The sequence below is a fragment of the Chiloscyllium punctatum genome, chromosome 9 (assembly GCF_047496795.1).
Source record: "Chiloscyllium punctatum isolate Juve2018m chromosome 9, sChiPun1.3, whole genome shotgun sequence".
Taxonomy (NCBI): Eukaryota; Metazoa; Chordata; class Chondrichthyes; order Orectolobiformes; family Hemiscylliidae; genus Chiloscyllium; species Chiloscyllium punctatum.
The window spans coordinates 110,756,112-110,780,270 of NC_092747.1; the positions used below are offsets into that span (position 1 = coordinate 110,756,112).

General features: G+C 39.1%; 1 protein-coding gene across 1 annotated transcript in view; it reads left to right on the forward strand.

Moving 5' to 3' along the window:
- The window catches only part of pcca (propionyl-CoA carboxylase subunit alpha), a 372,170-nt gene that overhangs the window by 235,031 nt on the left and 112,980 nt on the right, over positions 1 to 24,159 (forward strand). The window contains exons 19-21 of the mRNA XM_072578057.1: positions 1,606 to 1,708; positions 11,339 to 11,437; positions 22,936 to 22,989. Of these exons, the coding sequence (XP_072434158.1) occupies positions 1,606 to 1,708; positions 11,339 to 11,437; positions 22,936 to 22,989 (256 nt within the window). The remainder of the gene's footprint in view (positions 1 to 1,605; positions 1,709 to 11,338; positions 11,438 to 22,935; positions 22,990 to 24,159) is intronic.

The window sequence follows — 24,159 nt, forward strand, 5'->3', positions numbered from 1 at the left end:
TTGTACATTAACATGGTGCAAGACGCACAGAACCAAGGCTTAAAAATCATTCTAGCCTATAATTGAAAATTATATTTTTGTGAACAACCTTTGTTTTGCAAGGATGTTAAGTGACAGAGCACTAAGAGTGAAGTTGAAATACAAATCAATGATAGTCGAATTCATTGGCAGAGCAGGCCTGAGAAATTGAATGGCCTCCCCTAGTTCCCATTTTCAGAACTAACTGTGTAGAACGCTGAAGAAAAATAGTAGATGTCGTGTGCGCTTGCTGGTGATCCTCAAATAATCCAAAATCGAGAGTGATTAATGATTCTACAGTGCACAAGGAGAACATTAGTTTCTGCCTGACAGGCTTCTAATATGTTATTCACTTACAGTAAAGTTTTTTTTAACCATCAGAAATTGCTTAATATTCTATTTGTTATACGGATCATTATTGCCTTGCGAGTGACAGCAATCACATTACTATTCCAATGCCTGGTGTACGTGGTTTTGCGTTTCCTAACATAATTTTGGTAAGGATTCTAACCAGAGTGGCTGAGGCCTTGGAACTCCCTATCACATGGAATGGTTGGGGCAAATAGATGCATTTTTGATGAAAGCTATTTGAGTACATATAGTAGAAGGGGTCCATTTCTCACACAGAGGGTGGTGCGTGTGTGGAATGAGCTGCCAGACCAAGTGGTAGAGGCAGGTACAGTTACAACAGTTAAAAGACATTTGGGCAGGTACATGAAGAGGAAAGATATGGGCCATAAGCAGGCAAATAGGACTAGTTCAGTTTGGGATGCCTGGTGGGTATGGACAAATTGGACCTAAGGGTCTATTTTGTGCCATATAACTCTGTAAATGGAATACGAGTGAGGTATGAGAAGGCTTGTGTGGAGTATAAACACCAGCATGGACCAGTTGCTGCTGTAGGCTGTTTGTGTAAATTCAGTGTAAGACTTTGTTTACTTTTCATGGATTTCCGATAGCAGAAAAACTGCTTCCTATAAAATACAGCTGTTTAATACTAGAGTGTAACTATGAAATGAGTGGTCAAAATAATTCTTCAATCACTCTGTTCTCTGAATTAATTGAGAATTGCAATTTTGTTTTTTTTCGTGTGATGCCAAGATGCTTTTGGTCTTCAGAGAGTTGAGTGAAAATGAAATTAATCATTGAGATTTGTCTCTTCGGCTCATATGTTGAATTTGATTTGAATGTGGAAGACTTCACCAAAATTATAATGGAGATAATTGCAAGGTTCAAACATGGAAACATAATGATAAGAATTTTACAAGCATGGTTTCTGGCAAGATCACTTTATTAACTTATGATTTATTTTTTAAACAGAAGTCTTGTTCTCGTGTGGAGAGCATGATTTCTTTGTGAGCAAGCTCCTTTCAAGTTTGCAGGTCTGATGATGAAAGTGTGATTTCTTTCAATTTGTGCAGACAATGTTTCAAAACATTCAGTAGATGATTGTTAATAAAATAAGACTCAAATTCAAGTGACACTTTAATAATTTAGTACCTTTAATATATCCCTGTGATCCGAGTTTATTGACCACATCTATTTCATCTTTGAGAAATAAAATGTTCTTCATACTTTGGTCTGCAGGATTCCTGCTGCTACACAAGAACAGAAGAGCTGGGAACTGTCAGTACAGCTGGATGATGGGGTGCATTCCGTTACTGTCTCACGATCGGGGTCATCCTACAATGTAAGCATGAAACAATATCTCTTGCCTTTTAAACCTTTTGTTTGCTGTCAACTTTCTTTAAGTCTTCGGTAAATTAGGAACACAGATTATTGACCAAATTAAGCCATATGCATTATTTTTAGAGTCTGTTGACAAGCTGACCAATTCCCAATTTATATAGAGAAAGCCAGTTCTGGGGATTTGCATACTGTCAGCATAAGCTAAATCCAAGACTCTGTTGCTGTGATGTGGGCAAAAAAGCCACTTCAGGCTCTACATATTATGAACATAACTTCCCACCTTCAAAGCTTATTTGGCAGCATTAGTTTAGTGGAATATGTAATGCTTATTGTTTAAATATTGTTAAAATGCAGAAGTGGTTATTTTAGTGGCAGGATTTACGTCACTGTGGTCTCATGTTTAAGATTGTCATTGCTTGGTTGATTGACTAGACATAAGTTGAGAAAGCTAATGTTTGGGACCTCTTTTAAGATGAGACTGGCTCACATGGATTTAATTAGTGGGTCATGTTGCCAACACGTCCATGTGCTGCTACAGATTTCTCATTTCAATCACCCATAACTAGAAATACCTCACTTCAAATAGGTCTCTTCAAAGGAGGTTTTAGGGTTCAGGATTTTACTGGTGGTTTGATGTCAGATTCCTTTTACTGAGAAAAGTCGTGTGTTTGTTCAACTGCTTTTATGGAGAAAACATCTTCTGTGTTTGGTTGTTGAATGTCCTCCTATAATAACATGAGCTATCGGTCCCTTTTCTTCTTCTGTGGAACAGATCCCAAAACATTAGAATGTAGGAGATGTACTGTAGCCTTGCATTAATCTGGTCACTCTGAATAACTTTTTTATAAAAGTCTTTTTTTAAAATAATCCTATATTTGCATTTCCAGAAAAACAATTCCATTGCACTTCAGTTGTTGCTTTGTTTTATGAAACTCAGATTGCACTACTTGTATGTTTAAATTGTTAGATTGAATTATATCTTCAAAATCCTTACTTGTGCCTGTAACCTCTTGCAATATAAGTTATTATCTTTTGTCTATGAATGAAAATGTGTTGTCCAAATGGAAAAGGAAGCCACAGAACATTGCTCCTGTGTAGCTGCGACATCCCAGTGGCCATATATCCAGGGATTCAGCTGTGACTCAGTGGATAGCATTAAACTCCATTAGGTCCCTTACCAGAGACTTGCTCATGAGAATATTGGTTGGCATTTGCAGTGCAGTACTGAGGGAGCACGATCCTTGGATGAGATGTTGATCCAAGGCACCCTCAGGTAGATGTAAAATATCCCATGGCACAAAAACAATACCATCTTACATTTACATATCATCTTTAACATGTTAAGATATTTTACATGAATTCCGCAGGGTGCTCCCATTGCCTCCCATAGTCCAATGATGTGCAGGTTAGGGGAATTGGCCATGGTAAATTGTCTATAGTGCCCAGAGATGTGTAAGTTAGGTAGATTAACCATAGTAAATTCAGAGTTACGGGATGGGATAGGGGCTAGGTCTGGGTGGGATGCACTTCAGAGGGTCAGTGCAGACTCAATGGGCCAAATAGTCTCTTTCCCCATTTATTCTGTGGTTTATTAAACAAGATTTGATACACAATCATAAAAGGTGATATTAGAGTCGGTGACCAAATGCTGGTCATTGAGATTTTGTAAAAGAGGAGAATGAGAGGTGGAGCAGTATAGGAAGGAAGTTCTAGAGTTCTTTAAGAAGCCAGTTCTGGCCAGTGCTTGTCCTTGAGGTAAAAACAATGACTGCAGATGCTGGAAACCAGATTCTGGATTAGTGGTGCTGGAAGAGCACAGCAGTTCAGGCAGCATCCAAGAAGCTTCCTTGAGCCAACATCACCAAAAATGTTAATTATAATGCTGTTAATGCAAGTTGCTGCATTTCCTAAAATGCAGCCATGACAACACCTCAAAGGACATAATGATCTGTAAAGTAACATAGTCTATGTAAATGAAACCCTTTCTTTTATAACGTACAGTGGTTAATTACTCTTTCTTCTCCCATGTCCCCCGGTAATCTTTCGGCTGAGCCAGTTAATACATGGAGTTTATTTTTCCAATGAAATTCTCTTCTACATCAGGAAAAGTTTGTTCAGGACCATTTATTCAGTTCTTTCTTGATAGTTACTTGATTGCATCCTGGGCTTGCCAGTGTCTTCAAGTGGTGGTTTCATCTTTGTGTTCACATCGGTCCATAACTTGTCCGTCTCTGTCTAATCTCTCTTCATCTTTGAGATCTCTGCTCTACTCTAGTGTGCCTCTAACACATCTCTGACTTTAACAATCCTACCATTAACAGCATGCTGAATCGTCTACTGAAGCCCGAATGTTTTTGGAATTCCTTCTCTAAATGTGTCCTAAATGGCTTAGTGTCAGATTTTGTTTGGTAATGCTTCATTATCCCACTTTGGTACATTTCACTGCATTTAAAGGGCTATACAGGTACGAGTTGTAGTTTGTTGTTGTTGTAGTAAGCTAATGAATGTCCGTAACCCTTTCCATGTAAGTAAGTCTTGGACTTGAGTTGTGTTGAAATTCGCAAATGCTCAGGATCAAGCATAAGATGCATTTTCAGAAAGCATTTTTTATCAAATTGTATTGGCGAAGTTGGGACTGTGTTAATTGGACAGAAGGCTAATGGGTGATAAAAGTTTTGAAAATCATGGGGGGGGCTAACAGTGTAGATAGGGGGAAACTAATCTCTCTTATAAACAGATTGAAAATGAAAGGAAAGAGATATGAAGCAACTTGTTAAAGAAGCATATGTGATGTGAAAACAAGATTTTTAATACAGCGTGTTAGGGTATAGCATGCACTGCCAGGGAGTGTGGTAGAGGCAGGTTCAGTTGAGGGACATCAGATGGTCATTTAAGTAGAAATAATGTACAAGGATATGGGGGTATAGGCAGGAGCATGATAAGTCATGATGCTCCTTCAGAGATCTGGCACAGATATGAAGGGCTAACGGCTTCATATTGCACGGACAACTCTGTGATTCTGGAAACGTTTGTTAATCTGGCTCTTCACTATCAGTACAGCAGCTGCCATCAGAAAAACACTGCTGCCACCCAGTGGTCCTCTAGAAGAACATAGAACATAGAACATAGAAAAATACAGCGCAGTACAGGCCCTTCGGCCCTCGATGTTGCGCTGACCGAAGCCTACCTAACCTACACTAGCCCAATAACCTCCATATGCTTGTCCAATGCCCGCTTAAATGACCATAAAGAGGGAGAGTCCACCACTGCTACTGGCAGGACATTCCATGAACTCAACCCACTGAGTAAAAAATCTACCCCTAACATCTGTCCTATACCTACCACCCCTTAATTTAAAGCTGTGTCCCCTAGTAACAGCTGACTTCATTAGCGGAAAAAGGTTCTCACTGTCAACCCTATCTAAACCCCTAATCATCTTGTACACCTCTATCAAATCTCCCCTAAACCTTCTTTTCTCCAATGAGAAAAGCCCCAAGTGCCTCAGCCTTTCCTCATATGATCTTCCTACCATGCCAGGCAACATCCTGGTAAACCTCCTCTGCACTCATTCCAATGCCTCCACATCCTTCCTTATAGTATGGCGACCAAAACTGCACACAATACTCCAGATGAGGCCACACCAGAGTCTTATACAACTGCAACATGACCTCAGGACTCCGGAACTCCATTCCTCTACCAATAAAGCCCAGTACACCATATGCCTTCTTCACAGCACTATTTACCTGGGAGGCAACTTTCAAAGATCTGTGTACATGGACACCAAGATCCCTCTGCGCATCCACACTGCCAAGTAGCCTACCATTAGCCCAGTAATCCATCTTCTTGTTACTCCTACCAAAGTGAATGACTTCACACTTAGCTACATTGAATTCCATTTGCCACCTTTCTGCCCAGCTCTGCAACTTATCTATATCCCGCTGTAACCTGCCACATCCTTCTTCGCTGTCCACAACTCCACCGACTTTCGTGTCATCTGCAAACTTGCTCACCCAGCCTTCAAGCCCCTCCTCCAGGTCATTTATAAAAATGACAAACAGCAATGGTCCCAAAACAGATTCTTGTAGAACACCGCTAGTAACTGCACTCCAAGATGAACCTATACTATCAACTACTACCCTCTGTCCCCTTCCAGCCAGCCAATTCCTAATCCAAACCTCTAATGCACCCTCAATGCCATACCTCCGTAGCTTTTGCATTAGCCTGCCATGGGGTACCTTATCGAACGCTTTGCTAAAATCCATATACACCACATCTACTGCTTTACCCTCGTCCACTTCCTTGGTCACCTTCAACCCCACTCAAGAAAGCAACAGCAACAGCATTAACAAAAGCACTGGCTTGGTCCATCAGACAACTGGAAGTATGGGCGGCACGGTGGCACAGTGGTTAGCACTGCTGCCTCACAGCGCCTGAGACCTGGGTTCAATTCCCGCCTCAGGCGACTGACTGTGTGGAGTTTGCACGTTCTCCCCGTGTCTGCGTGGGTTTCCTCCGGGTGCTCCGGTTTCCTCCCACAGTCCTAAGATGTGCAGGTCAGGTGAATTGGCCATGCTAAATTGCCCATAGTGTTAGGTAAGGGGTAGATGTAGATGTAGATGTAGGGGTATGGGTGGGTTACGCTTCGGCGGGGCGGTGTGGACTTGTTGGGCCGAAGGGCCTGTTTCCACACTGTAAGTAATCTAATCTAATCTAGAGTGGGCCAGCCATTGAGGAGAATGGGTCAGTGTTCCTCTGGAGTTGAGCAGAGGTGATTTTATTGAAATGGGTAAAATTATGAGGGCCTTGATGAGGCAGATGCTGAGAGGCTATTTTCAGAGAATCTCGAGCAAGGGATCCCAACATCCAATAAGAGGTTGGCCATTTAGAACTTGGCAGAGCGATTTTTAACTATCAGAACATAATGAATTTTCAACCACATAGGCTGTGGATGCTCAGTCCGTGTGTATATTTTGACTGAAATCATCAGATATTTGGACACCAAGAGAATCAAGGGATGTGGGAATTGGGTAAAGTGGAACTCAGTTTGAAGATAAACCAATTTTATTGAATGGTAGAACAGACCAAAATGGCTAAATAGCCTACTCCTGCTCTTACATCCTGTCAAAGTTGGGCTGCTCTTAGGCTTGTGTTGCTCCACCTCATTACACTGTTGCTAGTATGTTAACTTCTGTTTCCAATTACTGACAGAATTGTGTAGGCTTTTGAATGAGACCTCAATTCCATGACCAAATGCAGCAAGACCTGGGCAAAATCTAGGCTTAAGCCAAAAAAGTGGCAAGTCATATTCACATCGCACAAATGCCAGGCAATGACTGTTTCCACTAAGAGACAATCTAACCATCGTCCCTTGAGATTCAGTTGCGTGATAATTACTGAATCCCTAACTGTCAATTATCAACATTAACTAGAAACTGAACTGAATTATGGCTGTTCGTGGGTAGGAATCCTGCAGTGAGTAATTTATTCCCTAACTCCACAAAGTCTGTCCGCTACACCACTAGTCTACAAGATACAAATCAAGAGTGTGGTGGGATACTCTCCACTTGCCTGGTTGAATTCAGGTCCACCAATACTCAAGAAGTTTTATGCCATCCAGGACAAAGCAACCAGCTTGATTGGCACCACACCCACAAACCTCACTCCTTCCCCTGCTGATGCTCAGAAGCAGCAATGTGACCATCTGTTATGATGGACTGCAGAAATTCATGAATGCTACTTCCAAACTATGATCACTTCCATCTAGAAAGACAAGGGCAGAAAATAATGGGAACACCATGACCTGCAAGTTCCCCTCCAAGCCACTTGACTTGGAAATATCTTGCCATTCCTTCAGTGTTGCTGGTTCAAAATCCTGGACATCCTTACCTAACATCATTTTAGGTCTACCTATAGCACAAGGAATACAGTGGTTCAGGAAGGCAATATACCACCATCTTCAAGGGCAAGTTAGGATGGGCATTAAATGGTGGCCAAGCCAGTGATGCCCATATCTATGAGTGAACTACAGAAAAACCCTCAAAACTTGAAGACTTATGGATGTAGGTTTGCTCGCTGAGCTGGAAAGTGTTTTTGCCACCTTCTGTTGGCTTTTAAAACTTTTCCAAACCTCTGGTTTGCCACTAACCTTTATCGCATTGTATTATTTTCTTTCAAGTTGATACCTTCTTTGGTTAACCATGGGTTATTTATCTCTTCTTAGAATCCTCCTTCCTCACTGGATATATCTTTTCTGTGATTCAAGGACTATATTTTCAAATGTCTTCCATTGTTCCTCAATCATCATTTCTGCTAAACACCTTTCCCAGTCCACTCCAACTAATTCAGAGCTCATCCCTATGAAATTACCACATTTGAGTATCATACATTTGTTTCTTACCCAAGCTTCTCACACACATACTGGATGCGAAATCCTACCATGTTGTGGTCACTGTTTCAAAGGAGATCTCTTACACTGGGATCATTTATTAAACCTATCTCATTACACATTACCAGATAGGAAATACTCTGATTGCTGGTTGGATCCATAACATATTTAACCTTGCAACCAACCCAAAAACACTCTTTGCCAATTTGATTTTCCCAATCTGTGTGAAAATTAATGTCACCCACAATTAGTATCTTTTTTTTTAACGTTCCCTCATTATCTCATAATTTATTCTCACTCCTACTGTACAGTTACTGTGAGGGTGCCTAAAAATTACCACGTGAAAGTGAGGACTGCAGATGCTGTAGATCAGAGTCAAAGTTAGAGTGGTGCTGGAAAAGCATTTCCTGATGAAGGGCTTTTGCCCGAAATGTCGATTTTCGTGCTCCTCGGATACTGCCTGACCTGCTGTGCTTTTCCAGAACCACTCTAATCTTGCCTAAAGATTGCTCCCACCAGTGTCATCTTCCCCTTTGTTTTACCTCTACTGATATAGATTTAATATCATTTGATCCTAGATCATGTTGTCATACTTATTCTGTCTCAGATAAACTATATTACTCCACCTCTCTTACTTTCCTGCTGTTCCCGTGTGACTTTTCACATGCCCCTCAATACCTAGTTCCCATTTTTGATTTCCTTATAACTATGTCTCCCCAATAATTATAAGATCATATCTGTTCATCTCTATTAGTCCACTACTTAGTTATTTTGAACCAAAACTATGCTCACTTCAGTTAAGCGACATTAATTTTGTCCTTTTTTAACCATTTTGTTCCCCTTTGTTTACTTGCTACTGTTGTTTTATGCTTGTACATACTGCCCCTCCTGTCACGCTGTGTTAGTTATGTGACTAGAACAAATCCTTTCTACTCTCGTCCTGCTGCCAACTGAAACCCATTTCTCCCACACCAATTTTTTAAGCTAGGTGTTTAACTCTTTAACTTTATTTACTCTGTGTCAGTTCGTCCATTGCTTAAGTAAGTAGGCCAGAGATTGTTACCTTGGATGTTCAGCCTTTTAGTTTAGCTTCTAAATGTACAACATTTTGCAGCAGAATCTTCTTTCCTGTCCTATCAATGTTTTTAGCACCAGTATGGTCGATGAACCCGGAATCCCCCTCTCTTCCCCTTCTCCTCCAAGATTCTCTTGGGAGTTATCCTTAAACCTAGTACTAGCCAAGCAACATAACCTTCATGACTCATGCTCATGACTGCAGAGAACACCATCTATTCCATAATTATAGCCTCCCTACCATTGCTACATTCCTATTTCCTCTCTCCTCTTGAATGGCTCCATGTACCATGGTGCTCGGTCAGTTCATAACTGTGGAATAGTTGCCATAATAAGGTTCCTCATGAGTTGCCTCTTGGGTCCCTGTACCTGCCTCACCTACAATCACACTCCTGTACTTGATCACAGACCAAGTTTGAATAACTTAATTTAAGGGGTGTGATTGTCTCCTGGAGAAATAAGTCCTAGTAACCCTTCCCCTCCCTAGTGCAATACAATGTCTGCAGCTCAGACTCTAGCTACTGAAAACAGATGTGAAGTTGCGCAAACTGTAAACATTTGGGCATTCAGTATCTCCCATATGTTGCAGCTGTAATGCATCACCCAACCTACCATCTCTATCATATTTTGTTTAAATTAAGTATTAAATTAATCTAGTATCCCAGCTCTTTACACTCGAAAACTCCGTATTCTTGATTTTTTTCCTTTTTTTATTCACTTGTATCGATCTAACACCAAGCAAGCTACCTTTAAGGAAAAGAGCGAGAAAAGGCTGTATTACAAAACTTTGATGTGAACTATCATATTAACGTCAGTCAATTTTACACTCCTTATAACAATCAGATTCAAGTTTAAATTTTATTAAGTTAAAGGTAAGATAAAGTCATGTTAGCATAGTTTCCTTTGTTTGTCTAATGAAAGTTCTCCCTGGGACAGCAAAGCCATTGTCAAGGCATAAAGAATCTTTAAAATGCAGCAGCAATTTGAGCCACACTTGCTTCCTGGTGCAGGTTCTGCCCCTACAGAAGCAACTCTTTATTTCTGCCTTTCTGTTTTATATCAAAATACTCCAGATCTTGCCACCCCATGAAGTGCCTTGGGGTGATTTAACATGATAAATGCATCAAATAATGCAAGTTGTCACTAATGGTAGAGTATACAAAAATCTCCCTCATTCTTACAAGTGAGGTGGTTTTCCAAGTTTCCTTTGCTTCATAGAGAAGATTCAGGAGGGCTTGTTAATTGAGGACCTGATAGGATTTGACTGTGAGATATCCCTGCAGCGCTCGTTGAAAGCTCATGCATGTTAGTGGTCACTTTGAGGTGTCCAAAAGTAGCCAGCCCCTGTGGAATCTTACTCCATTGGTGGGGCTGAGAGTCAACATTCTCGAGACAGTCGAGAAGAAATTTAAACCCAGGCTTGTCCTGCTGTGCAAGTACCATCTTGTATTAAATCTCAGTAAATTTCATAATAGAATCTATTCAACTGCCAGCTTCCTAATGTGCAGCAGCTGCAAGATTGCCCACATTAAAAGCTTCAGTGTTTTTTGTGAAAAGAGATATTCTTGCATTGCAGCGTTTACTATTCATTTTCAAAATTTGTTACACATTACTACTGAAGTCTTCAAATTAGATGCTGAAAATTCTGATACTGTTGAAACATTTTGCAATCATTCCCAGTTATGTGCAAAGAACAGAACAATTTTTTGCGAGGAGTATTCTGTATGATTAAAATGAAAGTATTAATTATGCTGTAATTATTGATGCAGTGAAGAAATGCTTCTGTAATCCTTGGAGAGTTGAATTATTATACACAAGCCCCAATGCACAGGTTGAAATGTGTCACAAGAATTTACATTCAGCACTTGTTAAATAGCAGTAAATGTAGCATATCAAGGTAGGTGTAAAAGTCGGATGACTATTTGTTACTTATTTTAAATTGCTTGAAACCTTCGTAACCAGAAACAGCTGTTCTGAGGTCCATTGCTGGTCCCCTGGGATAATCTCAAGACTATGTTGTTGGGCCCTGTCTTTTATGGCAGTAGTAATAAACATGACAGGCTGTTGGGTTACCATCTGTTTAAAATGGCTACTGCTTTGTTCACAGTCATGGATTCGGGATCTGTTTTCTGTCTGTCTTCCCTGTAACAGTCTTACTTGATGTCACAACAGGTGGAGGTTGATGGAAAGACGCTAAATGTGACCAGTGAATGGAACCTTGCTTCACCCTTGTTACCTGTCACCATTGACGATACCCAAAGGATCGTTCAGGTATATTTAACTATAGTCCACTTGTTTGATTTTTTTAAAAAAGAGATTATTCTGCATGAACTTCTTTTGTAATGGGCCACTCAGAATAAGGCAGCTGAAGAGTAAACACTTCATGCTACACTAAAGTTTCCTGATGTGCAGTAGGAGAGGACAAAAGGGAGATGAATCCTATTCAGAAACTAATAATTGTTTGTGTTAATATATCAACTAGAGTGTGTTTTAATAGTTTCAAAAATATAATTAGTACAGTGATAAATTTTACCTTTCCAGGCCAGTAATCTTCCCTCAGCTAGCATCAAAAATACATAACCTGGCCATTATCACTTGGCTTTTTGTGAGAGTTTTCTGTGTGCAAATTGGCTGCCGTATTTCCTACACGACATTACCGACTAGATTTTTTTCACCGTTCGATGCCTGGGAATGCCCTCATGCCAAAAAAGGTTGTAAAAATATCTTTCTTTGTGAACAAAAAGGTGCATTCACTGCATTTTGGAAAATGCAAATTTTGAAAACTGTGTCATATTTCCCTCTGCAAGAAGTTCCTTCTGAAATGTTAAGCTGGTTGAGAAAATACAGAGTGAGAAGTTTTCTGAAACTTTCTGTGCATAGCAGAAATATGATACATATGTTCAAAAATTGAATCGGGTATCCACAGCTCCATTAATACAAAAGAGAGATGGTCTTTTAACAAAAAGTTTGCTAATTCTTGCTTCCCTAACACAGTTTTAAAAGCAGTTTAACCTTATTCTACTGTTACGGTTATAAAAGCAAGTATTTCTATTAATGACCTCTTTGACTTCACTAAAATGCTGAAGTTGGATGTGCATTATTTTCAGTCACGCATGAGAATTTAAAAACACTATTTAATTTTTTTAAAAATGGAAAATAACTTCAAAATACTTTAGTAAAATAGTTAATTACATCAAGATTTTTAGAAAAATAATGCTGTAAACTGCTAGAATTAGTTTGTTTATGGTCTTAGTAACTTTATGGAACATTTGGAAGGGAATTTGAGTCTAATTATATTCAGGCATGATGTAGTAGTCTAGGAAGGTAAGTTGTATTTGTGGCCATGATTATTTTAACTCTGAATTGCTCCTCTTGGGAGAGAAATGATCTTGGAAATAACGTGGCAACTGCTGATTCCCTTGGAAATTGACTTTCTGAAATTGGTAAGCAGTATTCTGTGAGAACCATGTGGATCCTTGATGTTCTGGAGACTTTATTTGATTTCTATCCACAAGAGGTGGGGGTGTTAGTGAATTTGAAAACTACAGCTTTGAGTTGTCATTAAGCAGCCAATCACACCCTCTTGGAGACAGTGCAATCAGTAAGGGACAAGCTGTCTTCCTGTCCTTTGAGGAGTATGTTATGTATTAGTATGGTCTTAAATTTGGGCGAACCACAGTATGACTGTTTTCATTGATTTGTATAAGGCTGAGTGCTTCAGACAACCTTCAAAATCTTATAAGATCAAGTAAAAGAAGCAAAAGAATCAATTTCATGTAAGAAAACTGATAGAGTCATACAGTCATATAGCATGAAACAGACCCTTCAGTCTAACCAGTTCAGATCAATCCTAACCTAGTCCCGCTTGCCTGCTCTTGGTCCGTATTCCTCCAAACCTTTCCTATTCATGTATTTAACTTAGTGTCTTTTCAATGTTTTAACTGTACTTCCATCCACTATTTCCTCAGGAAGTTCATTCCATTCATGAGCCACCCTCTTTAAAAAGAATTTGCACCTCATATCTTTTTATCTCTTCTCACCTTAAAAATAAACCCCCTAGTCTTGAAATCCCCCATTCTAAGGAGAAGACACCTACTGTTAATCCTATCTATACCCTTCATGTACAAGGTCCCCTCTCAACCTCCTATGCTCCAGTGAAGAATGTCACAGCCTATCCAGCCTTTCTTTATAACTCAAACCTTCCATACCCGGCAACATCCAATTGTTCTAAACCCTCTCTAGTTTAATAATATCCTTACTATAACTGGGCAACCAGAACTGGACACAGACAAAGTCATCCATTATGTTCAATGTTTCTGCCAAGAATGTTGTAAGGTAGATGATCTCAGGATTTCAGCATGTTTTTTGTTCCTACATATCAATTGATTTCGCTGTTTCCTAAGCCAAGCACTTCTTAATCACTTTCATACATCCCCAAATATGCAGCAAGGAGACAATTTCCATCGCCATAAGATAACAAAAATAGGCAAAACATCTTTTAACATTGGTGTGCAAGGACACCATCTGCTGACAAGACAAATTTTGAATCAAAAAGACCTAATTTACCCAAAACTTTGTAGTATGGAAAATGTTCCACTGTGGATGTCTTGTGCATTAACATTGAATTGACTGGTTGGAAATGCAGATTTGCAGAGGATCTCATGAAAGATAGGTGCAAGAGGAAGTGATTGGTATTTGTTTAACTTTTGACTTTGTTATTCCCTGTTTTTACAACATTTCCCTTCATATAGTTTTCTCCTAAGTAAATATCTATTTCTCTTTGAAAGGCCTCAATTGATTTTGGATCAAAGGCTTTTTTGGAGAAACATGTAAATGTGGTGAGAGCAGCAGAAGAAAAAAAAAAGAGTGCTGGCATGAAATTGCAGGGGCTGCAGAACACCCTTCTGAATTGTTGGAGAAACTGGAGAGAGAAAAGTCAAAGCATCAATTGGATTTAGCTGAAGCCCTGTGTTTTCTATATGCAACCATATGATAAATGTGAGGTGAAAACAGTGCTTTTTACGTACAGTCTGCTGATTCCCTTAGGAAAAACACTATGGAGATGAAAACATTCCCTGTGATTTAAAATTCTAATTTCTTTCAAAAAGTGAAAGATTTCAGTCTAACCTTCCTGCATTTCTATTGCTGTTCTCTCCATTACTGGCCTCTTCTACCTCACTCTCTCTGCCTCCTCTACCTGTTAATTCTCTCTTTTGCTCCCTCTCTTACAGTACATTTGGGCTATCATGCCTCTGCTCGCGCTCTGAACGAGCAATCAAATTAGTCCCACTTGTCCATCCCTTTTTGAAAGTTACGACTGAATCAGTTTCCACTGCAGTTCATTCCAGATCTCAAAAGCTCATTGTAAAATTATTTCTCTGCATCACCTCATTTTTTTACCAATTGCCTTAAATCAATGTCCTTTATTTACTGACCCACTTGTTACTGAAAAGAGTTTATTCTTATTTTCTCAATTAAAACTCTTCACAATTCCAAGCACCTCTGTTAAGTCTTCCTGTGGTAAACAAGGACTGGAAGAAGACATGGTGTACAGACACAATGGTCTGAAGGTCCTCCTCTGCCCCATATGTTTTTAAAAACCACCTGAAAGACACTGAGATAGGATGAAACCATTTCCTGCTTGCCAGGTGTTGGCAGAGTGGGAAGAAGCACAGATATAGTCAGCTGCAGCAAGGGCTCATGGGAATAGCTTTCTGGTAACTTAGGGTGGGTACTAAAAGAAACTAGGGAGGAGACAGCAGAGGCACTGATATCTATCCGTCAACTTTCAACAGAAAAGGCTCAGTGCCAGATGACTGGGAAATAGCAAATACAACTCCTATTTTGTAGAAAGGAAATAGAACCAGCCCAGATAATTGTAAATATATTAGCTGAATGTCAACGGTAGGAAAAAGTACTGAGGCTCTTCATTAAAGCATTGAATGTTGTGATGGGTGAGGACAATGCTTCAATGTAGATGAGTAAACTCAGTGCACGCTGGGGATGTAAACTGGACCTTTACAAGTCTATGTGACTATTTAAGCATGCCAACCTTTTAGCGATGGATAAAATATAATTAAGTTTGTTATGGTGTATTCTGTTATTTGATTGAAGCCGTGTGATTCCAATTCTATTTTAAAATGAGTCCTTATTTTAATAACAAATAAAATCCGAATTGGAAAAGAGTTAGATATCATGTTTTCGATAATGTTCTTGCTCTGTATGAGTCTTCTCAAAAAGTGTACAATTTAATTTTGTCTACAACAATTGTAACTCGCCTAATTCAGAATAGCAAATGAACATGTACAAAGCCTTGAAACATTATGAAACACTGCTGTGTGAATGGTACCTTTGTTTTCTTTGACGCCTTGTTACCTTTGCTCATCCTTCACTGCGATAATGGTACAGTGGAGGCGGTAGGGTTCATGCTGATTGGACCCTTGCTGAATTTTGCATTGAAAAGGTCATTGACACCCAACTAAGTGGAACTAATTGCAGACGGCAAAGAGACAAAAAAATGGGTGCAGCGTCACATGAAACCCTCTTCATTCAAAGAGAACCACAGGATAACCTGGTCTGAGAAAAAAGTAGAATTAAGGTTTTTGAACGCATTCAGGCCTCAAGAGTACGGACTTTATGCTGCCAATCTATATCTCTATGTTTTCCTGTCTAGACGGTCTATTTTACCTCACTTATGCAAATTAACTCAATTGTGAGTTACTATAGCCAAACCATGAGTAACTTGCATCCTGGATTACTTTTGGGTGGTGCAATTTTCTGTTCTTGTTTTCCTGTTCTGTCCAGCTCATCTTGTGCCACCTCTAGTAGTGCCACTTTCAACCAGCTATTCACAGCTGCAGATGTGGATCTAGGGATGACTTCCCTTTACATACCTTTCCTTTCCCTTTTCCCACACTACTTTAGCAAGAATCAACCAGCTTGATTCTAGCAATGGTTGACCAAAACCAATATTCTGTCACTTCACCTGCCATTGCACCCCAGATCTTATTTACCTGGACATGTTGGGTTATATCTGTCTCCAACCTCAATAAGATTAAACAAAATAAAACAACAAGGAGATAGTCTATCCACACTGTACACAGTTGGTACTTTGTGAATTCTTCCTCCCTTATAATGTTCCTCCTCCTCTTGCCCTTTTACACTGTCTCTTTTCTTCTCTTTCACTATCTTTCTCCCTCTCGCTCTTTTTTTGGCTCCCTTTTCTCCCCTCTTTCACAAGCATTGCCTGTAAATGTCCTGAGAAATAACAATTTTGATCTTTAAAGTGCCTACAGCATATGGATCTCCTTCGAGACGGAGGTGTTGCTCAGCTCCTGCCTCCTATGCGTAAATAAGCTCCAGACACGTTGGGGATCTGGTGTGCTGTGAGTGAAATTCCACAGACTTTTAGAAATGTCCATAATTATCTGAACTGGCTTCTTGCTGTTGATGGACAGTTGTCATTATGCTGTAAAGCTGCTTCTGGTAGAATTACAAGAAGTTGGGAGCCAATCCAAAATATTTTTGCCATCTTTCAGGCTCTCCCATTTGCTTCCAAATGTGTTTTCAAGGTGCTAAGAAAATCCCTCCCATGCAAAAAAAAAACAAATATTGTTGAGAAATTTGATATCTTTCTAACATAAGCTTGCCTGTTTATCCCAATCCACATGAAAGTTGAAAATCCTATGTTTAAACCACTCTACATTTAAACACATGTCTGTCCAATCTCTGCATTAATAATTTGACCACTTCACAGCTGCTACCTTGGAGCATATACATAACTCCCACAATAATGTGAAATTGGAACAGAAGAGCTTCTTTCTGATTATCCTTTGGTGAAGAGCCTTGGCAGGTTCTTCCATGCAGAAAGCACAATATAATTGGAAGTTGTTCTCACTGTGACACAGGAACATGGGACTAGACGAATCAGTTCATCTGCCATTCAGTTAAATCAGAGCTGATGTGTACCTTAGCTCCATGTCCTATTGTGTCTTGTCTAATACACATCTACCATGCTTTGTGTGAGGAGGTGTCTCCCATCTTCTCTCCTGAATGGCCTGACTCTGATTTTAAAACTATTTTCATTTGTGTAAGATGACCCTATCAGTATGAGAGGATTTTCTCCATATAAAATTTCTTCAACCTAAAGTTTCCTTCCAAAATCCTATAAGTATTTCACTCAAATCCTCCTTTAACCTCCTTTGGATTGGAAGCAATGCAGAGAAGATTCTTAATGTGAATTCCTAAGGTGAAGAGCTTTTGCAATGAGGAAAGATTGAATAGGTTGGCACTTTACTCTTTGGACTTCATAAAAATGAAGAAAGTCATCTTATTAAAATATAAGATTCTGAGGGGGCTTGATGAAGGCTGAGAATGTTTCCCCTTGTGGGGGAGTTTAGAATTAAGAAGTATTGTTTAACCATGCACAAGGATTTATACTGTTTAAGGCAGATGAGGAGGAGTTTTATTTTTCCATGAGAGGGTTGTCTTTTGAATTCTCTTCTCCAGAGAACAGTGGAGGCTGTGTCGTTGAATATATTCAAGATATATTCATTGAATTGGATTTTTGGTTGTCAAGGGTGTCAAGAGTTTTGAGGGGCAGGCAGGAAAGTTGAGTTAAGGCTATAATCAAGTCAATCATGATCTTGTTGAATGGCTGAACAGGCTCCATGGGCTGATTGGCTCATGCTCACTATTGCAGAGCATTCAAGCCTAGTTTGAGGCACACAGAAGGCTAAGTCAGATTTTAACAGATTTTTCAAAAGTGCTCTGCAAAATATTTTGAAAAGCTAGAGACTTTTTTTTTAAGGGTTAGCTGGGAGATCCAATTGTTTTGATGAAATGTTAGGTCAACAAAATAACATTTTTCCTCTTTGTAAATATTAAGGTCAGATTGCTGTGTTTTGATTAATATTCTTGTCTTGTAATAAACTTTCAGGACGTTATGGTTAATGTTTAAAGGATATTTCTGCGAGAAAATCTGGATAACAACTTGACTGCATCATGCTAATTAAGAGCATATTTATGAAAGAAATGCTTTGAATTGAATCGCATTCTTCAGGGAGTCTTTTTAAATGGTCTATAAAATTGACTGTAAAATAAAATGAGGATGAAAATATTTTGACCATATAGTCTGTTGTTTACTCCTTAAGTGACCAAACTTTGTTAATTTATGTTGGCACAGTGTACAATGCATCTTGAACAAACTGCCACTTTGTTCTATTCTGCATTTTTCCATAATCCAATGTTTATGTTGAGTTGTGGGAAATGATAGCTATTCCTGCTTCCTCCGCTGAAGTAGTCTGTAAGTAGTGAATTGAAATAAATCTCCCATGGTTCATTTATTTGTTTTGCTGGGGAAAGTTTTCACAGGGATGTAAAAGATTGTAAAGCATCATTTTCATTATACTTGCTGTTATGCACTTGTTTCAGAGGAGAGTAGTTTCAGAGGGGCCTTAGTTACTGCAAGGTTTTCGCTAGTACACAGTGATATTTGGGGAGCTACAACACAACAGCATATGATTCTCAGCCAGTCAGCAAGAGCTCCCTGACCGTATTGACCCTTTCTTCCACCCAGTGCTTCCACAGTACCTAGTAACTGCTGTTGCTTTCCTGGTTAAAGCCATAGAGTCATTATAGTATCAAGAAACACAATTCAGCCATCAAATATGGCAACTGTCTGTAGGACCAGTCTGTCCTATTACCCCATACTATCCCTGTATCCATACAAGTTTGCTTCCCTCAAATGCCCATTTCCTTTTGAAAACATTGCAATTTCTGCTTCCATTACCCTTGCAGGCATCAAGTGTCACCATTATTTACTTTGTAAAATAATTTTCTGGACACCCGCTTTATGTCTCTAGCCCAAATCCTAAACTCTACATCGCTAGTTCTTTTACTATTAGTAAAGAGGGCAACTTCCCTTCTTCTGTCTTATCCAAGTTTGTCACAAATTTGTACACATCTGTTAGATTCTTCTTCAATCTCTCTTGTTGTAATTAGCACAATCCAGCTTCTCCAATCTATCTTTCCAGCTAAATTCTCTCATCCCTGAAACCATTCTGTTAAATCACTTTTGCACCTTCTCAAGAATTTTTGCATCCTTCTCAAAGTGTGGCAGCCAGAGGTTGTTACGAACTACCTTTGGCCATAATATTTCAACAGGGACTGTTGCTTGGTCCATTGCAACACTTTGGTCATGGACTGATTCTGGAAGCTATAACAACAGATCAAACAGGAGGAGACCATTCACCTCATCAATCGTGTCCTGCCATTGAATTTGTTCATGGTTGAGCTATGCCTTAATGCCACCTACCCACCTTATTTTGTAGCCCTTCATAAACCTTGCTAAATCAAAACATAGAAGCTAGAAACAGGAGTCGGCCATTTGGCCCTTTGGACATGTTCCTCAAACTCAGTGCAGTATTCCCACTTTCCCCCCCATACCCCATGAAACCTTTAAAGTAAAAGAAAAAACCTCTTCCTTAATATATTCAGTGGTCTGGGCCTCCACTGCCTTTGTGGTGGAGAATTCATGACCCTTAATCCTAAACGGTCAATCCACTGCGACTGTGTCCCTTTGTCCCATAAACTTAAACCAAGGAAAAAAAATTCTTCCTGCATGTAATGTAAGCTGTGAACATTTTATATGTGTCAATCTAATCCCCTGTTATCCTTCTAAGCTCTAGTGAATACAGGCCCAGTCAAACCAATCTCTTCCTATAGGACAGTCCTGCCATTCCATCTAGATATCTTGAAGTCTCCTTGCATCTTCTTCACAACTCTCGATCCTGCCAAGCCTTGTGTCACCAGCAAACTTAGAATTGTTGCATTTGGTTTCTTCATTCAAGCCATTTATGTATAAGTCATATGGTAGTCAAACAATGATCCTTGCAATACCCAACTAGTCACTGTCTGCCATCTGGTAAAAATATCCATTTATTCCCATTTTCCTTTTCCTGTTTGTTCATCAAATCTCAATCCATGCCCATATATTACTCCATCCCATGTGCTGTAATTACCCACTAACAATTCTGGTTGCCCTGCTGTAGGAAGGATATTATTAAACTGCAAAGGGTAGAAAAAGATTTACAAGGTTATTACCAGGACTAAAAGGTTTGAGTTATAAGGAAAGAGGCTGGATAGGCTGGGACTTTTTTCCCTGAAGCGTAGGAGGTCAAGGGGTGATCTTATAGAGGTTTATAAAATCATGAGGGACATGGATACGGTGGGGGAATCCATAATTAAAGGGTATTGGTTGAAGGTGAGAGGGTAAAGATTTAAAAGGGATCTGAGGGGCAGTTTCTTTTACCTGATGGTGCGTATATAAGAACGAGCTGCCAGACGAAGAGTAGAGGCAAGTTCAATTATAACATTTAACAGACATTTGGGCAGCCACATGTATAGGAAAGGTTTAAAGAGGTATGAGCAAACACAAGCCAACGGGACTAATTCAGTTTAGGAAACCTGGTCAGCATGGATGAGCTGGGCTGAAGGGCCTATTTCTATGCTATATAACCTTTTCCATGGAACCTTGTTAAAAGCCATGTGATATTCCAAATATACCACATCTCCTGGTTCTCCCTTCTGTAGTCTACTAGTTACGTCCTCACAAAAACTCTAGTAGATTTGTTCAACATGATTTGCTTTTCATAAACCCCGTGCTGGCTTTGTCCAATTCTGTTAGAGCTTTCCAAGTGTGGTTATGGCATCTTTTATTATAGACTCTTGCATTTTTTCCACTACTGATGTTGGACTAACTGGCCTGTAATTCTCTCCCTTCCCTTTTAAATTGTGGGTAACATTTGTCACCCTCCAATCTGCAGGAACTACTTGAGAGTCTTGAGATGACCATCAATGTATTTAATATTTCCAGGGCCATTTTCTTTAGTACTCTCAAATGTAGGTTATTAGTGGTGTTTCATCAGCCTTCCACTATTTATTTACTTAAAACCATTTTCTTCTTAATACTGATTTCCTTCAATTCCTTAAAACTGTATCAATTCCAGGTTTAACCTTTTGAAAACAGTATCCCAGTCTCAAAAACCTTTAGGGAGAGAGTACCAGATTTTCACCACCAATTTTTGCATCAAGAAGCCCTTTTTGGCATCATCCTTAAACAGCCAAATTCTATTTATAGGGTTCTGGACTCCCTCCAGAAGACTAAATAATTGCTTCATAAAGACTTTATCAACTTGTTTAAATCATCATAAAATGAGAACATTATGGTAGGCATGTTTTACTTCAATCTTGCCCCACTTTTTTGAGATGAGAAAATGGTACTGAGTGGAAATGAGAGGATTCTCCACAGGAATGGATGGAAAAAAATTGCCAGAGGAGAGCTTGCTGACAGTTAAGCATCCTTTGTTCACGGTAACTTGTCTGTACATTATCTGTTGCTATGGGAGGTGAGAGAATAAAGCTGTGTGTCACGTGAGAAATTGAAAATCACATTTCACCTCAAATGAATTTTGCCTTGATGTGAAAGATACTTGCATCAGTTTGTTACTCTAGGGAGCTGAGCACATAATCCAGACTGCCACTTCAGTACCCTCCTGAGGAACTGCTGTATTTTCACAGATCCTGGCTTTCAAATAAGTCTTAAACCAAGACTTTATCTGCTCTCTCAAGTGGATGTAAAAGATCCTATTGTAACTTTGCAAGACAAGCAGCTGTATTCTTTCTTGTGTTCATTCCAATATTTGTCCCCTAACCAATGTCAACAGGATATAGCTTGTTTTATCGTGGATCTCATTGTTCTTTGTGGGCCCTTGCTGTGCACAAATGAGTAGTTGCATCTCTCTACACCATTGAGTACACTTCGCAAACATTTCAGTGGCTGAGGTGCACTTCGCAACAATTTGAAGGCATAAAGAGCACTGTATCAATGCAGACTGTTTATTTCCTGTAATTCATTGAAGTCTTGATTTTGCCAAATAATAATCTGCCAGAAATTGGATGACTTCCAATGAAGCTCAGATTGCTCTCCTTAGAGTAGAGAAGGTGAAAAAGAAATTTAATGAAGGTGTTCAAAACTGAAGAGTTTGATCCATTTAAAAGGAAAAAGATGTTTTGGGTGAAAGGAAGGTCTGGCATCAAAGGATATGGATTTAAGATAATTGGCAGAAGTGGGGTGGGGGGTGATAAGATTTTTTTTATATAACCAGGTCCATTGCTGTGATATGGTGTGGCCTGCCTGAAAAGGTGATAGAAGCAAATTCAATAATAATTTTTACAATGGAATTGAACATACATTTAAAGTGTAAAGAAACAGTACTGTGTACTGTGGGTCAAGAGCACTGGTGACTAACTGAGTAAGTTTTATCAAAGAGCCAGCATAGGCACAGCTAGCCGAATGGTCTTCTGAGCTGTACGTTTTAATTAATTCAAAATGTTGCATTGTATGTTTATTGATTAGAGATCTAGATTTGACTCAAAGTACATCTGTGTAAACAAATTATAATTTATTCTTGGGAATGATTTATTTTAAAATTGTTACTTATTCAGTAAAATAAAGTTCAATTTAACAATTTTTGTGCATCTGACTTTGCACAATTTTGAATAGTTAATATTGTTTTCTTGTTTATATATTCAACAAAATAATCTTGTTACAACTGTTACAACATGTTGTGACAAGAAAAGAGTTTGGTTTCCTGTATGAAGGTTATTTCTGTCCAGATCAAAATATTATTGGATAATTGGCTTGCTGAACAGAAATTGATTTTAACCCTCTGGGATTTCCTATTGTAACAAATTATTTCCTTTTTCAGTGCCTTTCCCGAGATGCAGCTGGCAATATGAAAATTCAGTATCTTGGCACCGTGGTAAGCTGTTACTTACTCTTAAATGCTCTGTACTGTATAGTGTAATGTAGTAAATGCAGAGTTGTTGGTAAATGATACTGTTCATGTTACCTTGATTTAGAATCTTGTAAGATGAGTGTTCGATGTTTTGATAAATGCATTATATGAATTGTTACAAAACCAGGCAGGCCTGAAGGTCCCAGTTTTGTTTCATGGGCTTCGTTGTGTTACAGTGAATCAGGGAGTGTCAATGAATGTTGGCCACATGGACTTCCAGAAGGCACTTGCCACGGTTCTGTAAAATAGATTATTAACAAAAAATAGATTGTGTAGAATTGAAGATAATCTTGTAATTTGGGTTGATTAGAAGTTTGTAAACAAAGAATAAACCAGGTTATTTCTCTGAATGTCTATGTGAGGCAAGTGTGTTCCCCAAAGATGAACTGGGACTCCCATTTTTCAGAATTTCTAGTAATAATTTGGATGAAGGGATAGAGAGTTGTGTGTTGAAGTTTGCAGATGTCACTAAATTGGAAGGTACAGCAAATATGTGATTACCAATGGATAAATAATGAAGTTGGAGGTGATTGTGGGGAAGTGTGGGATCTGAGAAAGACACATTGGTAGTGGCTCGTAATAATGAGACACTAGAAGCTGTGGAAGATTAAAGGGATTTGGGTGTTTTGTACACAAATTACTAAAAAAGAAATGCTGCACTGAAAGGAAAAGTAATTAAAAAAAGAGAATGGACTTTTGTCCTTCATGTCAAGGAGATGGAATTGAAAAGTGCGGAAGTTATGTGATTAACATGGGGAATGCTGGAAAAACCCAGCTGGTCTGGCAGCATCTTTGGAGAGAGAAACAGTTTCGAATCCAATATGATTCGTTTTTGAATTCAGGAAATTATGCTTCTGTTGTATAGATCCTTAGTCAGATCTAGTCTGACTTAAAGTTTAGTTTTCGGCACCTTTACTGGGGATAGGCTCATTGATATAATTGTTGGACTGTTCACCCAGAGACCCAGGTAATGTTCTGGGCACTGAGTTCAAATCCTGCCATGGCAGATGATGGAATTTGAATTCAATAAAATCTGGAACTAAGAGTCTCATGATGATGATGAATCCATTGTCAATTGTCAGAAAAACCCCTCTGGTTCACTAATGTCCTTTAGGGGAGGAAACTTTAGGGGCG